We start from the raw sequence: 13,460 nt of genomic DNA, 5'->3' as shown, positions 1-13,460 counted from the left end.
GTGTGAATTGCCACGTCATGTTGAACTTTTCATTGTAAAGAACATTAAAAAAAATACCCAAAGATTCTTTACACTCAAAATTGAAAAAAAAAAAAACAAAAAAAACCACAAAAACCCCAAAAGTGATCAAGCTGCAGTGAAGTAAAAATAATCCAGGCTTGCACTAAAAATTAAATCCTATGCATTAGTTTCTAGAGATGACGTTGATGTTTGCTAGAAAAGCTAATGCATCAAGAAGGAAATAAACGGATACATTACCTGAATAAATGTTAAGGGAAAGAGTAATTAGAAACCTTGAGATAAATCAAAATGCAATCAGTGCAGCAATAGGTTTGCTAAGAGTAGGCTAGCTGGGATATATCCAGGTTTTCCTGACAGCTTTCTCTGATAACACAGCCCATTTTCTAACTAAAAGAAATGCAGTATTTTGGTAACACAAGGGGTGAAACTATTAGGAAACACAGAGAAAATAGGGACCATAACTGGAATTCTAAGATGACTGAGGAACTTGTGGAAGGGATGGCCAAATGAAAACCATAAAAAGCAAGTCTAGCAGGGGTTACAAGTGGCGACTCTCGGTGATTTTGCCAGTTCCTTGCTGAAATAAACAGAAATAGTATATGGTCACAAAATCTGCTGATGACCTTTGGAACACACTCTCAGTACAAAGAATAACCATGTGGGAATAAAGGAAAGTGTGATAAAGCCTAACAATACAGAGTCTCAAGGCACCCATTACAGGGCAAATTAACAAAAAATTCTACAACTACAAAGATCTTTAATCAAAGATTACTGAGAAAAAGAAATATTTGGGTATATGGGTTAATCCCACAGTGACTCAGAGCAATCAGTGAGCTGCACTCACAGAAGAGGTTAATCCAGCTCCAGGACAGATCAGTTGAGTGTTTCCACCACCAAGGAAAAGCCAAACCCCAATTACAAAGTGAAGATAAATTCTCTGCCTGGAGTAATATGTACAGCTCTGCCCTAAAGAGATGTATTTGAACTTAACTTCCTGTGGAGAGAGGCAGCTGGAATGGGCAAGAAAATGTTCATAAAATTTCATAAATGAGGTGTCTAGACAAGACCAGTTTGCTCAGATTAAGGAAAGGAAAACAGGCATGTTTATTCAGGGGAGGGGCAATGACTATTCCTTCTAAGCACATTGAGGAGATAAACATGAGGGAGGGAGAAGAAATAGTTAACCAAGGATGTTGGCAAATTAAAAGAGATTTGTTAGACAACATGAGGAAAGGCAGATTTTGAACAATTTATGGGATGGGTGATACGATGAACCTGCTCACTAAGGTTGATGACTCAGAAGGACCCTGTGAGTTTTACACCTATTATTTTTTTCTACTTTTGTTTTTATCCTTTGAAAAACTCAAGCGAGGCAAATACAATCTCAAGGGGAGGATGCATCTCACCTCAGCCTAAATCAAACTGTGGAGGGGTCTGCATCTGAGCTAGTCACACTAGTGTCATTACAGTCAAGGGTGAGAAATGGATGTTTTAGGGCAGGGTGAGTCCTCAGACCTCCTTTGGAGATGCATCCTAGAACACAAGGAGCCATGCCCCAAATGTGCCTGTATCTCCTTGCAGACTATGCCTGTCCCTGTGTTTCATCAGATGAATACCATGTATAGTGCATTTTTAAATACTTTATTTAAAGATGAATAGGTGAAATTTTCGTTACCTGTCTCTCAGCAGAAGTATTTACACACACACACACAAAAAAAAAATCACACAAACAAATCATTCAGCTGATTCTGTATAGTCAAGCTACAGCTCAGCATTTGGTATTGAAGCAGTGAAAAAGGCAGGATTTCTGTAAACCTTGGGCAATCTTCACCAAACAGTTGTTACATGATGGCACGCAATGTAAAAGAAAACAAAGTGCCTACAGATTTTGGGAATGACTGAGACGGTGAGCCTTGCCAACATAAACAGGTGAGCCTGCAGGGACATAACCAGAAATTCCTGTTCTGTGCAGTGCAGGAGGAGTATCCAGGAGGATGCATAGGCTGTTTGAAATGTAACCAGCAAATCACTCCCAAAAGAAATTTTTGAGCTTAGCTACTTAAATAGAGCTTAGCTCTAAAATCCCTGGTTAGCTCCTTAATGCTGCTTTACTGGAGTTAATGTTAAAATAAATCAATATGTATCAGAAACCTTTTTTTTTTTTTGTAAACAATTAATATAATAAAGTTGCATAGCTACAAATCAAAGTGTGGGAACAAGCAAAATAAAAAAGCAACATTTCTGATTTATCACCACTTTAAGAACAGAATTTAGGGTTGTATTCCATTATGTAAAAACACACAGAAGTAAAGGGCTTTGCTTCTTCTGGACAAGCTCTCTAGATCCTGGGTCCAGATATAAGCAGAACCCGTTTAATACTTGACCCTGCACCACTGGAAGCAATGGGAGTAGTGACTGCAGTGAGCACAAAATTAAGTCCTTACATCAAAATGAAAACAAGTAGGTTTTTTCGTGCATTCTCTGAAAGTACCTCTAAATTTATTGCTTGAGATTTATCTTTTTTTTTCCCATGAGGACTCAGGAGATTTCCTTTTTTTTTTTCCTCTAACACAAATGTCAATAAGCTGTAACATTATAAATAAACTTCTAGGGAACTGTTTATGGCACAACTACACAATGCAATACATTTCAAACAGTAAATAACTGAGGTTATAAAAGGAAGGGTGATTTCTTCTAGTTTCAAGTTAAGAGGTGCATCTTGCACTATTTGTTAGTGCACGAGTGTGCCCGACCAGGGAAGAAAAGATGATATAATAAAATCTGATAATTTTCATTCACTTAGGGAAGGTGAAATGGGAGGGAGAAGAAAGGGTGTACTCATCGGTTGGGACAGCTTCTGAGCAGGATACAGAACTTAGGAGATCATTTAATGCCAGCAACAACCTAAACATTTCCTATACCAATACATAAATAAAAAGAGAGGAAATACCTGGAGACAGTAACCTGAGCTACAAAGTCTCTGCGAGTACTTCTGGAGCTACACAGATCCCTGACATCAAGGGATAGATGTAACACCAACAAAGAGTTAGAGTTGAACGAAATAAACACTCACATCAAGTTACAAGGCTATCTCTCTAGTAAAATTTTGCTAATTCTGAGATTAGCCATGCAGTTGGTTTCTCCAAGGCTGCACCTTGGCTCCATTTTGCCTGTCCCTAAGCCTGTGACTCTCTTCCTCCCACTGATGGCTGCATTTAGCAGTTGGTAACGTGGATTTGTGCTACTCCCATCAGCATTATTTCAGTGAGTATCTAACCAGATTACTTCCTTTACCTCCTCTCCTTTGTAAGCCTTCCTCTCCTCTGTGAGCAAAGAGATCACAAGGACTCAAAGCTTCCCTGGGAAGTACTCCACACACAATTTGCCCTACTGGACTCTACCAGTTAATACAGCTCTGACTAAAAATTTAAATTAAATGGCTTGTACCCAACATCTGCTTCCCAGTAACATATATACCACAATAAAAAAAAAAAAAAAAAAAAGGGGGGGGGGGGAAAAGACCACTGGGACATATAATTGCAGTTCAGTTTGCCATAATCCAAGTGAGAATGATGTAGCACAAGGTTACCAGGTTACCAGGTCACACCCACCTCGTGGGACAACCCTGCCTGCACTCCCACCACCCCCTACATTGACTCCAGCTCAGGTTCTCCCTCTCAGAAGTCGCCCTTCACATCATGAAGGCATTCTAATGTCTCCACAGGGGAACCTGCAGAAATATCCCAGGCCTTGTGTAACATTAAAATAGTTGGATAATTAATTTAAAAAAAAATAACAGCTGATTAATTAATTAAACGGTGGCAGAACTTTAATAAAACCTTAGCTTGAATAAAAAACAAAGAAAAGTGGTGCAATTCTGCAAGTAAGGGGTAATAGGGGGGAGTAAGTGACAGGAGTGAATATGGTTGACCATCTACATAATTTATGCCTACAGTGGATACATTTATATTTGGATACCATAGCCATGCCACTGTATTGTTATATTGTGGTTTCTTGCATGCTACAACAGAATGACAGTATTCTTTATATTTAATTGTCTTCTGACTGCATAAAAAAGAGGAAAATGCCAGGTCCCAGGTTCAGTGCCTCTGTTGTTACATTGCTAGGAGTTTTCATCGTAGTTTAACACTTGGCTGCAGATTTAGTTCTGGGAATTATTTTGTCCAGGTAAGCCACCTAGATTTTAAAAAGGTAGCAAGCCAGGGACTGTATTTCAGAGCCAAAGCCACATTATTGAAACACATCAATTTATCTTCACCTTGCACATGCCACTCAGTCTGGGGCCCTTAAACCCTCCTTCAAATACCTCCTGAAAAGGGAATGTTTGCAGTAAAGTACTGAAGAAGTGAATATGGCTACAGTAGCTGTATCAGCTTTTACTTGCTTTCAATTTACAGACATTGCTATTTTAGTTGCTATTAATTGCAGTGATACAAGGAAGTTTCTGCCACTGCTGAAATAGATCGATAATAATAATTAAAAGAAAATTACAACTACAAGAACCCTATGCCATAATATGCCCTGCAAAGATCACTGAATTTTAAAGGCCACTGGGTCATGCAGTCTTAAATTATTAAACAATAGACAGAGAACTTTGGGTTTAGGTCATTTAGATTTCTGTAACTTTCGCTTCCAGCCATTGGCTCACAAAACTAATTTTTGTAGAAAGGATGATCTTTTATGCAACTCATTTGAAAACTATCTATTTGGTTATCTGTATGTACCACCCTGACTTCTTGTTCCATTCTTCACAGCATGTGACATGTCATTTTACGAACACATTTCCAAAAGAGGTGAGAACAAGCTTTTAGGTTTTGTTTCATGACAAACTCAGAAACTCATAAATCTCAGTAAAAATTCAGGGAGAAAACAAAAACACAAAACAAAACAAAATTATATTCTTCCGTATAGTAAGAGGTTTTTTCGGCTGAATTTAATACCTTATTTGTGAAAGCATTTGGTCAAAAGCTTGTCCATCCACCTAATGTGGGGAATATTTACCTAATATACTTATCTACAGAAGCTCAAAAGCAGTGCTCAGCAGCACTGTATCAGTGTGTCTGTACCTGAGTGAGGGTACCCGAGGTCCTTTCAGCTCCAGGAACTCTCCCAGTTGCATGGCTCCATGTGAGGACAAGAGCCAAACACCTGCACAACATGCTGGTTTCCTGGGATGCAAATTGATGTATTTGGTCCCAAAGGGAGTTGTAGCATGGTTTGACCATATCTGGTCAGCACCCGCAGGCACGCTGTAAACTCATTTGCTGGCAATTTCAGCACAATGTGATTCTGGTAATTGTGACTTACATGGAAAAAATGGCTTTTGGCAGCCCAGACTGACATGGGACCAAAATCTTTGGATCCAAACACCACTATCAAAACCCATTACTCCAAAATTTTGTGTCTTTTTTGCTATTTTTTTTATTCAGCAAAAAAGAGACAGACAGACATTTTTGGATTAAATATGAAGTTTCGGAGAACTCTTTTATTTAAAAAGAAATAAAAATCAGCCTAGTTTCAGAGCTTCTGGGCACACACTATGCATTCTGGTTCATACCTTGAAAATTGGCTGTGGATTCCTCAGTCTGTGTTACAGTGTCCCCTCTCACACTTCTGTATAAGAAAGGTTTTCTGTATGGCTTTGTTTTAGCCAGAATGTATTTCAGTGCAAGTAATGCTTCCCAATCAGAAAAGATTTCATGCATTTTTCTGATTTCTAGGACTACCATCCTACCAATTCTACTAAATAAAGTAAGTATCCCACTAAGGATTCCATTTTCTCTCTCTTAGCTCATTTTTCTCCAGTCTATTTTACCTTGTTCTGCTACCCTTTCAATACTACTACTAAAGCCACTTAATTCCTCGTCCATCACATCAACTTAGATCACTCTATGCTGTGTAAGGTATCCCTCATTATCCTATCTTTCCCCCTCCTTGTCACACATCCCAATCCCCCTGAGCAGACTCTAACAGCCTGGCTTTGTAACTCCAGGCATGGAAACCTACACCTCTAATTCTGCCTCAAATCATCTTAATACCCGCCATTTCTCAATTTGTGTGCCATAATCCTTTCCATCAAATCCTCCTACCAAGCCTCTACATCCACTGAACAACAAAATAACTTTGATTTGCAGTCATATTTGCCTCAGGTGGGAATTTCACAAGAATCCAGCCTTGACCTAACATTGCCCATGATGGAAATGACACTATGATGGAAATGACACCATTTCTTATTCAGGCTAAGACTGGCTGCATTTGAACAGCTACAACCCTCGGTAAGAAAGTACACACTTCTTTTTTTCAAACTCCTTTTTTTTTTTTAATCTTTGGTTTTTGCTCCTTAATTTTGGCATTATAAATAGCACTCTGGTGCTTAAGGCATCTTAATCCACTTCAAGCACCTGTATCACACAGAGCAGTCTGCAATGGAGAGGCACAAACCCAAACTTCCTCAGCCATATCCTTCCTTATGAGAGATCTGCCCACAGGGAGGAAGAGAAACCCCCTGCAATAGTATTCTCCCCTTTTCATCTAGTCCCTTAACAACTAGAAGAAAATGAATTTGATGCTTTATGTGGAAAAATGAAGGATGGAGGTGGGACAAACTAGGGAAACTTGGAAAGTCACCTTTCACTCTCTGGCTTTTAGGGCTATTCACTCTGATTTGGGTCCATCCCTCACCACTGCACCAAGAACTCAAAGCACCAGGACCTGCCACCAAGGTCTTTACTGCTAAGCTCTGATTTTCTGTAACTTTATCTGAAATGCCACAATCACTGACTCGAAAGCTACAAATATCCTTACCAACACACAGGGCCAAGGGATAGAGTTAAAACCTATCAAAATCAAGACCTAAAAGAATTCTCTCTCCTACTTGCTTTAAGAAGGAAACACACAGCTTCTAATGAGAAACTCTCCTTTTAATCAGAGCATCTCTTCCAAATTAAGATTATCAATTTCCTTATTCTTTACCTATGAACAGTGTATGAACATGCTGCTGCTGGGGGGCCAAAAAGTTAAATCCCAGACAAGAAGTACCAGTTAAAATGTATGTTAAAAACCAAATGAAAGTAAAGAGCATTAATAACTACAACCATCCAGAACACACCAACCAGCTCAAAGCTCTTAAATATCACAAATGAAGACTTATCACCAAAAAATAATAATAAAAAAAACTCCCTTGGAAGACAGAGAAAAGGAGAAATGTTGACCCAAGGATGAAAGACTGACTGTTTACATACCTGTTTCAAAATCAATTCTTTTCAGGCACTAGGGAAAACTGGAGTTGGTGGGGTTTGAAATCAAGTACAAAAGCAGTTAAAAGCCAATGTCTGCTGGAGGCTCCAAAGCCATAACACACCATTTCATGACATGCAAATATTATTCTTGGTTCTCTTATTAAAAAGTAGTTAATATCTCATTTTTTTTAAGGCAGGTGACAGCAGCTCCAGGATCACTGGAGATCATGATATCTTGCTACTGTTATTATATTTTGGTTCAAGTTTGCCACTTTAAGTGTCTCAATTATAATGCACTATGCCAGTGATTCTCTTTCCTGTCACAAATATTGCAGATGGTTTATTTCCCATCTATATGTTAGAGGAAGAGGTTAAGCTCATCATTTAAATATGTATTGTTTGGGCATAGAAATTTTCTCTTTGTTTTACAAATCAAAACACAAAAACTAGAGATAATGTTGCATTTTTATAAAAATCAGGTTCTTCTGAGCCTGAAATTGGTTATCTTAAAAATCTGTATTATCTTTACAACCTTTATAATACCACCTTCTTACACAGCCTGACTGTACAACCTGCTTTCAGATGGGCAGCCCTCATATGATCTTGAATTTAAGCTGCAAGTATTATCACTTCTGTCATATTCGCTATAAATAAAATGGAACAATGTCAAAAGATGGTACTCAGCACAGAGACAGGAATGGAATTTTAAAGGAGCTCTACAAATTTGCAGCAAATTCTGCACTAAAAAATAAGAATGTAGATTTTATATAGTGAGGATATATAACTGCAGAATTTGAGAATTATAAAAACAAACAAACAAAACACTAAACGATGTTCTGAGAAAAAACTATTACAATGTGAAAAAATTATCAGTGGCTTTTTCATCTGTTTATGGCCCTAAAGATAAAAGGCTCTAGAGAAAAATTAAAACAAGTCCTAATGCCGTTATAGTTGCATTTTAATAATGAATTTCTCTACACTGAGTCGTGCATGCATTATTTGTCGTAGTTATTGCTTGTGGTCTCTATTAGCTCAGGCTGCAAGCTCGATTTCATAAATGTTAACACATTTAGCAGTTAAAAAGCTCTAATTCAGCATCCATTTAAGATATTTATGTTTTCTCTCCTCAAACGGTTTCTAAAATTCCAGCAGTAGCTGAAGAACTGTTTAAAAAAAACCCAATAAAAACCAAACCAGAAATGCATCTACCTCCCAGCCAGACATTCAAAGTGAAATCAAATTAAAAAAAAAAAAATTACAGCCTGGTTCAAATTAATCCTAGGGCAGGATTTAAAAAATGCTCATTCAGAGCCATTCTCTGCTTTTGTATAAGTCAGTGGCAAATTTGCCACCAGCTTCAGCCAGAGTAGATACAGAATTGTAATTATTTACATCAGGCCCTGCAATAGATTAGGACTGCTGGGTACGAGCTGAAAAGGAAGCTGTGACAGGGGACATCCCAACTGGTCCAGTCCATTTTGATATGGACTTGCACCAATGCTTTTGGATGACAAGCAAGCAATTCTAAACACCCACACGTGGTACTGAAATCATAAGACACCTCTTCTCCAACACAGGAATGTCTTGTAGGTAAAACCCAGCAGCTTAAGGCCGTCCCCACGTATTTGCACAGAGCATGAGTTGCCTCTTATTGCTGTCAGCTGCTTGGGAACATGCTTCTAAATTAATCCCTAATTAAAATAATCCTTTTGAGACAGACTAAAATTACTTACCTCATCCACATTCTCAAAGGCATTGATGATGTCATATGGTAAACAGGACAGAAGATCAATCACAAACCACGTTTTCAGGTAGTTCATCCGTATGAGTTTGGGATCAGATATAACCTCTCCACCAGGGCCAACAAAGGTCGTATGAAAGTTCAAAACAATGTCAACCAGAAAAATAACATCCACTACACTGTCCAGCACGAGCCAGGCAATGTTGTTCTGTTTTGTCTTGAAGGACACGTTATATGGAACCATAATTGCTGTGTAGAAGGTTAGAATTAAGATGACCCAGTCCCAAGTGGTCTTAAAAGCACAATAGTGTAGTATAATGTGTGGTGGAGTCTTTGGAGCTTCTTGCTTGTACTGAGGAAGAATATCAGATCCCAGCTGGAGAACCTGTAAAAGACAGAGAAGCAAATGCTACTGTTTTCAACCAATATGATCCAATAAGGGGTCTTATGGATTTCTGTAAGGAGCAGAACAAAGATGGGACGGTGTTTGTTGGACACTGCAAGTCAACCCACAGTTTTCAAATTATCTGATTTATTTAGAATGTGTGGAGGCAACTATCACTCAATGAATAGGAGCAGCACGGCATCTAAGGATACTCCTGCAAAAAAGGTCTCTCCAGATGGACTGAGGGGAAACCATGCCAACAGCAAGGGAAGAGAGGTTCCATAGACAGGTTGTGGGTACTGCCACACCAGGTTGTGCTCTGCAGCTCTGGACATAGAATCATAGATGATCTTTAAGGTCCCTTCCAACCTTAACTGTTCTATCTCCAACCAGGGAATTTTCCACTAGACCAGGTTGCTCCAAGGCCCATTCATCTGGTCTTGAACACCTTCAGGGATGGAGCATCTACAACTTCTCTGGGCAACCTTTTCGACTGCCTCACCACCCTCACAGTAAAGAATTTCTTCCTAACACTTAATCTAAACATGAGCACTCATATTTGGAAGCATTACAAGACTAATTCCTTGTGCCTGACCTCTTTTTTAAACCACTGTTGAGCCAGAGCAACACCCTATCAAAGGTGAACCAGATTCCAGCCTTGCTGGCTGACCTCCTAAAATGAAACATTGTGTGCACAACTCCTGCCCTAACACCCTGGTGGCAATATCATGCTTCCTTCTTATTTTCTTCAAAAAGTTGCTGTTCTTACAAGCTCAATATCACTAGATGGTTCTCTTTTATTTCCTGTAATTACCTCTCATTTTTTGCGCAGGACTATAATCTCCTGTATGCTCACTGTTGGAAAATGTGGAACTGGAAATACTGCAAAGGAACCAAGCCAAATTCACTTAAGACATTCCTCCCAGTTAATCTAATTACCGCTTATCTCAGTCCAACACAAGAAACAAAAGCACAAAGGAATGCACACGTGGCAATATATTGCTCTGACAACTGAAAGATCCACGTGTATTTTGGAACTAATAACACCTTTTACATTTGTGGATCTCAAGTCTCTGTGGGATAAAATAAATAATTATGGCAACTTTAAAACTCTTTTCAACCTGTCCCACTTTGGAGCTGATGCACTGTATCTCCAGGGAGAGCTGGATTGCAAACAGCAGTCTCATATGTGTAAAACTGATAAACCCCTGGATGCTTCCTTGATGAAGAGGAGTAAATGGCTCTGAATAAACTGCACAACAGCTAAGAATATGAATTCAAGTACCACAGATGCAGATTCTCCATTAATTCTTTGCAGTCTTGTTTTTCAGATGTTTTTAAGAGAAAGCTGTTCCTGAAAACAGACAGTAAAAGTCTGGCTGTGCTGAAAATCTGTTCTTCAGAAATCACCAAGGAGCAACAAGAGCAGCCTCTCTCATACTTTGCCAGGGGATGTGGCTTCCCAACATGTCTCATCTGGGCCAATGTCAGGTTGCACCCTGAAGGGATGCAAACCTGTTCCCACCCTCCCTAAGGTCATATTTAGCAATCACGATCTGTGAGGAAAGTCAGTTAAGCTGATACAACAAAAAACTAACTTGTTACATTAGTTAGCCATTTATATTCTACAGGGTCAGTTGAATTGCATAAATTTACCCCGTGGCCAGAAAAGCACTAGACGCACTACCCAGGCAGCAGTGAGAGTGCAGCAGAGCCCCCCAGGAGCCCATGACTGCTCCCTTTGCCAACACCAGCTCTGCTGTAGCACAAAGCCCTGTATTGAACTCCAGCTGAAAGGCAACACACACCAAGCAGTGTAGTCCCATTGCCACTTGTCAGAGACTCTCACAGATGCCAAACCCCTGGTGAGACCCATAAAAGTATCAGCCTCCAGGTGTCCCCTCCCCAAGGACCAGGAAAGATTCACTAACAGCACTTCTACATTCCTATAACCACCCAATGGGCAAAGCTGGCCACTGTGGCACACTGAACTCACTGGTGGATCCATGGGTGTTCCCCTGGAATTAAAGCAATGATCAATACAGCCATTTTTTCAAAGCAGCCTTTGTGAAAATCCATGAAACTTCTTTCAAAGCCAAAACTTTCCCCTACACGTAACACACCATTTTGGCTTTGCCTCATAATCTGTTTTTTATCTCCGTTTATCTCTTTGGACTCATCAGCGTTCAACACTTCGATGATAAATCAGCACTGGGACTTCTTTCCTTGGTTTCTCCAGACCTATTTGTTCCCTGCCTTGTTCACTGGGGCAGGAGCTGGAAACATCCTCACCATAGCTGGAATAATAAGCTACTTAGGGCTCAAGCCGAATGCGATTAACATATGCTTGATAGTTCCCTGTGCCTCTGGTGGTGGAGTGCTTAGGAGTTCCCATGATACTGTAAAAGCATAATTATTATTCTTAACATAATATCATGCTGAGTTTGACATGGTGAGTGGGTGGCAAGTGGCTGTGGAGACCACTGAACTATAATGATTATTTCTTTCATGCTGCATGAATTTTTAATTTTAAATCACTAAAGAATACACAATATCTTGTTAGTCAGCTGCATTCACCACAGACTCTCTGAATTATTCCTGTGTATAGCTAATGAAAGTGGCTGATAACTGTTAAGCCTGATAAAGGGGAGCATTATGCTCTGCAAGGGGTGAGCTATGGAGATAATGCTCCTCTTCAAATTTGAGTTGTTATTATCAAAGTTCACTAAAACCAGAAAGGGAATGAAAAAAACCATAAAAATATTTAAAGCAGCAACCAGTTCTCAGCATCAAACGCAGGACAAACTCTCTGGCACAAGTTGACTAGGGCTGTAATTTTCAGTAGCCCATATATTTTGACCATATATTTTTGACCCATTTATTTTTCATTACCAACGGACATGAAGATGAAAGCAGTACCTCTGTTTCATCAGTTAACCTGAAGGTATTCACTTGTTGCACCATCTGCACTGTTAAGGAGATGTTTGCAACCTGCCAAAGAGGTTCATTCATCAGTTCTGAAGACAAAAGTGATGAGTAAAATACTGCAGGAATGACTTTGTAAGAAAGTCGAGACTGGGGTATATACACAGCCCATGTGCCTGTGCAATCCCAGGGACACACATAGGGATGCTTCCAGAGAGGTTTCTCTACCAATCCCATGTCCCTGGGAGAGTAAGCAACCATCCACAGGACTCAAGGACATCAAGCCTGGTTCCACATGGAGGAGCACACTGTGCACCCAAAGTCACAGAACAACCAGAAAACTGCATGCACAGAAACAGTTGATGTAAGTAAAAGCGACCCATGGAGAATGTTTTTGTGACCTGTCCCAGAAACGTGGCCTTGGCACGCAGTGGTGCTTTAGGACGAGTAGAGGAGAGGCTGAAAAAATCAGAGTCGGGAAATATTTCCCTCTAAAAATCTTATTTATCAATGGGAATTAGGATGGGGGGTTTCCCCCCCTCCCCAGTCTCTTCCTGCCTTGGGAAGGGAGCAGGCTGGTGTCCGTCCCACTTACTTCGGCTAAGCGGGAGTGCTTGTGCACCACCTCGGCCTTGTTCATGGGGGTCAGCTGCTGCAGCACACTCCGGCTGTTGGTCAGGGCCCGCGTCAGCCGAGCAAACTTGGTCCAACCTGCGGGAAAGAGGGAAATCACGTCACAAGTACTCAGGCCTCACTCATCGCCAGTAAATCTCCTTTGCGTTCGCTGATATTTAAGTCTTGGACTTGACCAGTTTCGCTACACTGCTGCACGGAGCAGCCCCAGGCTCTGGGTTTACAGACCTTGACAGAGAGGAAAAATACTGCTCCTTCCAGGCAACCACGGGTGAATGTGAGTGAAATCACAACGTGCTTTACTCTGCCTGCTAGGCACATTATATTAGAGGGATCACATCGTGCTTTCAGTCTTCTGGGCACTTACTCTGCTACTGAAATCTAACTCTCAGCCACTGAAGTTAATGCAAATGCTTTCCAGGTCTGCAAATCCTGCTGAAGGAAAATCCTCCCCAGCTACGGAAAGGCTCCTGCTAATTCAGGACCGCTGGAGCAG

At 40.3% G+C, this 13,460-nt stretch overlaps 1 protein-coding gene across 1 annotated transcript in view; it reads right to left on the bottom strand.

Annotated features, from left to right (window-relative positions):
- KCNH5 (potassium voltage-gated channel subfamily H member 5) overlaps window positions 1-13,460 on the bottom strand; it is a 154,080-nt gene that overhangs the window by 100,993 nt on the left and 39,627 nt on the right. Inside the window, exons 6-7 of the mRNA XM_029964152.1 lie at window positions 12,927-13,042; window positions 9,014-9,406 (exon numbers count right to left, since the gene is read on the bottom strand). Of these exons, the coding sequence (XP_029820012.1) occupies window positions 9,014-9,406; window positions 12,927-13,042 (509 nt within the window). The remainder of the gene's footprint in view (window positions 1-9,013; window positions 9,407-12,926; window positions 13,043-13,460) is intronic.

This window comes from Manacus vitellinus, unplaced genomic scaffold (assembly GCF_001715985.3).
Source record: "Manacus vitellinus isolate BGI_N305 unplaced genomic scaffold, ASM171598v3 scaffold_6_pilon, whole genome shotgun sequence".
Classification (NCBI taxonomy): domain Eukaryota; kingdom Metazoa; phylum Chordata; class Aves; order Passeriformes; family Pipridae; genus Manacus; species Manacus vitellinus.
The sequence above is the reverse complement of the archived record's forward strand: the minus strand, read 5'-3'. Positions and strand labels throughout refer to the sequence as shown.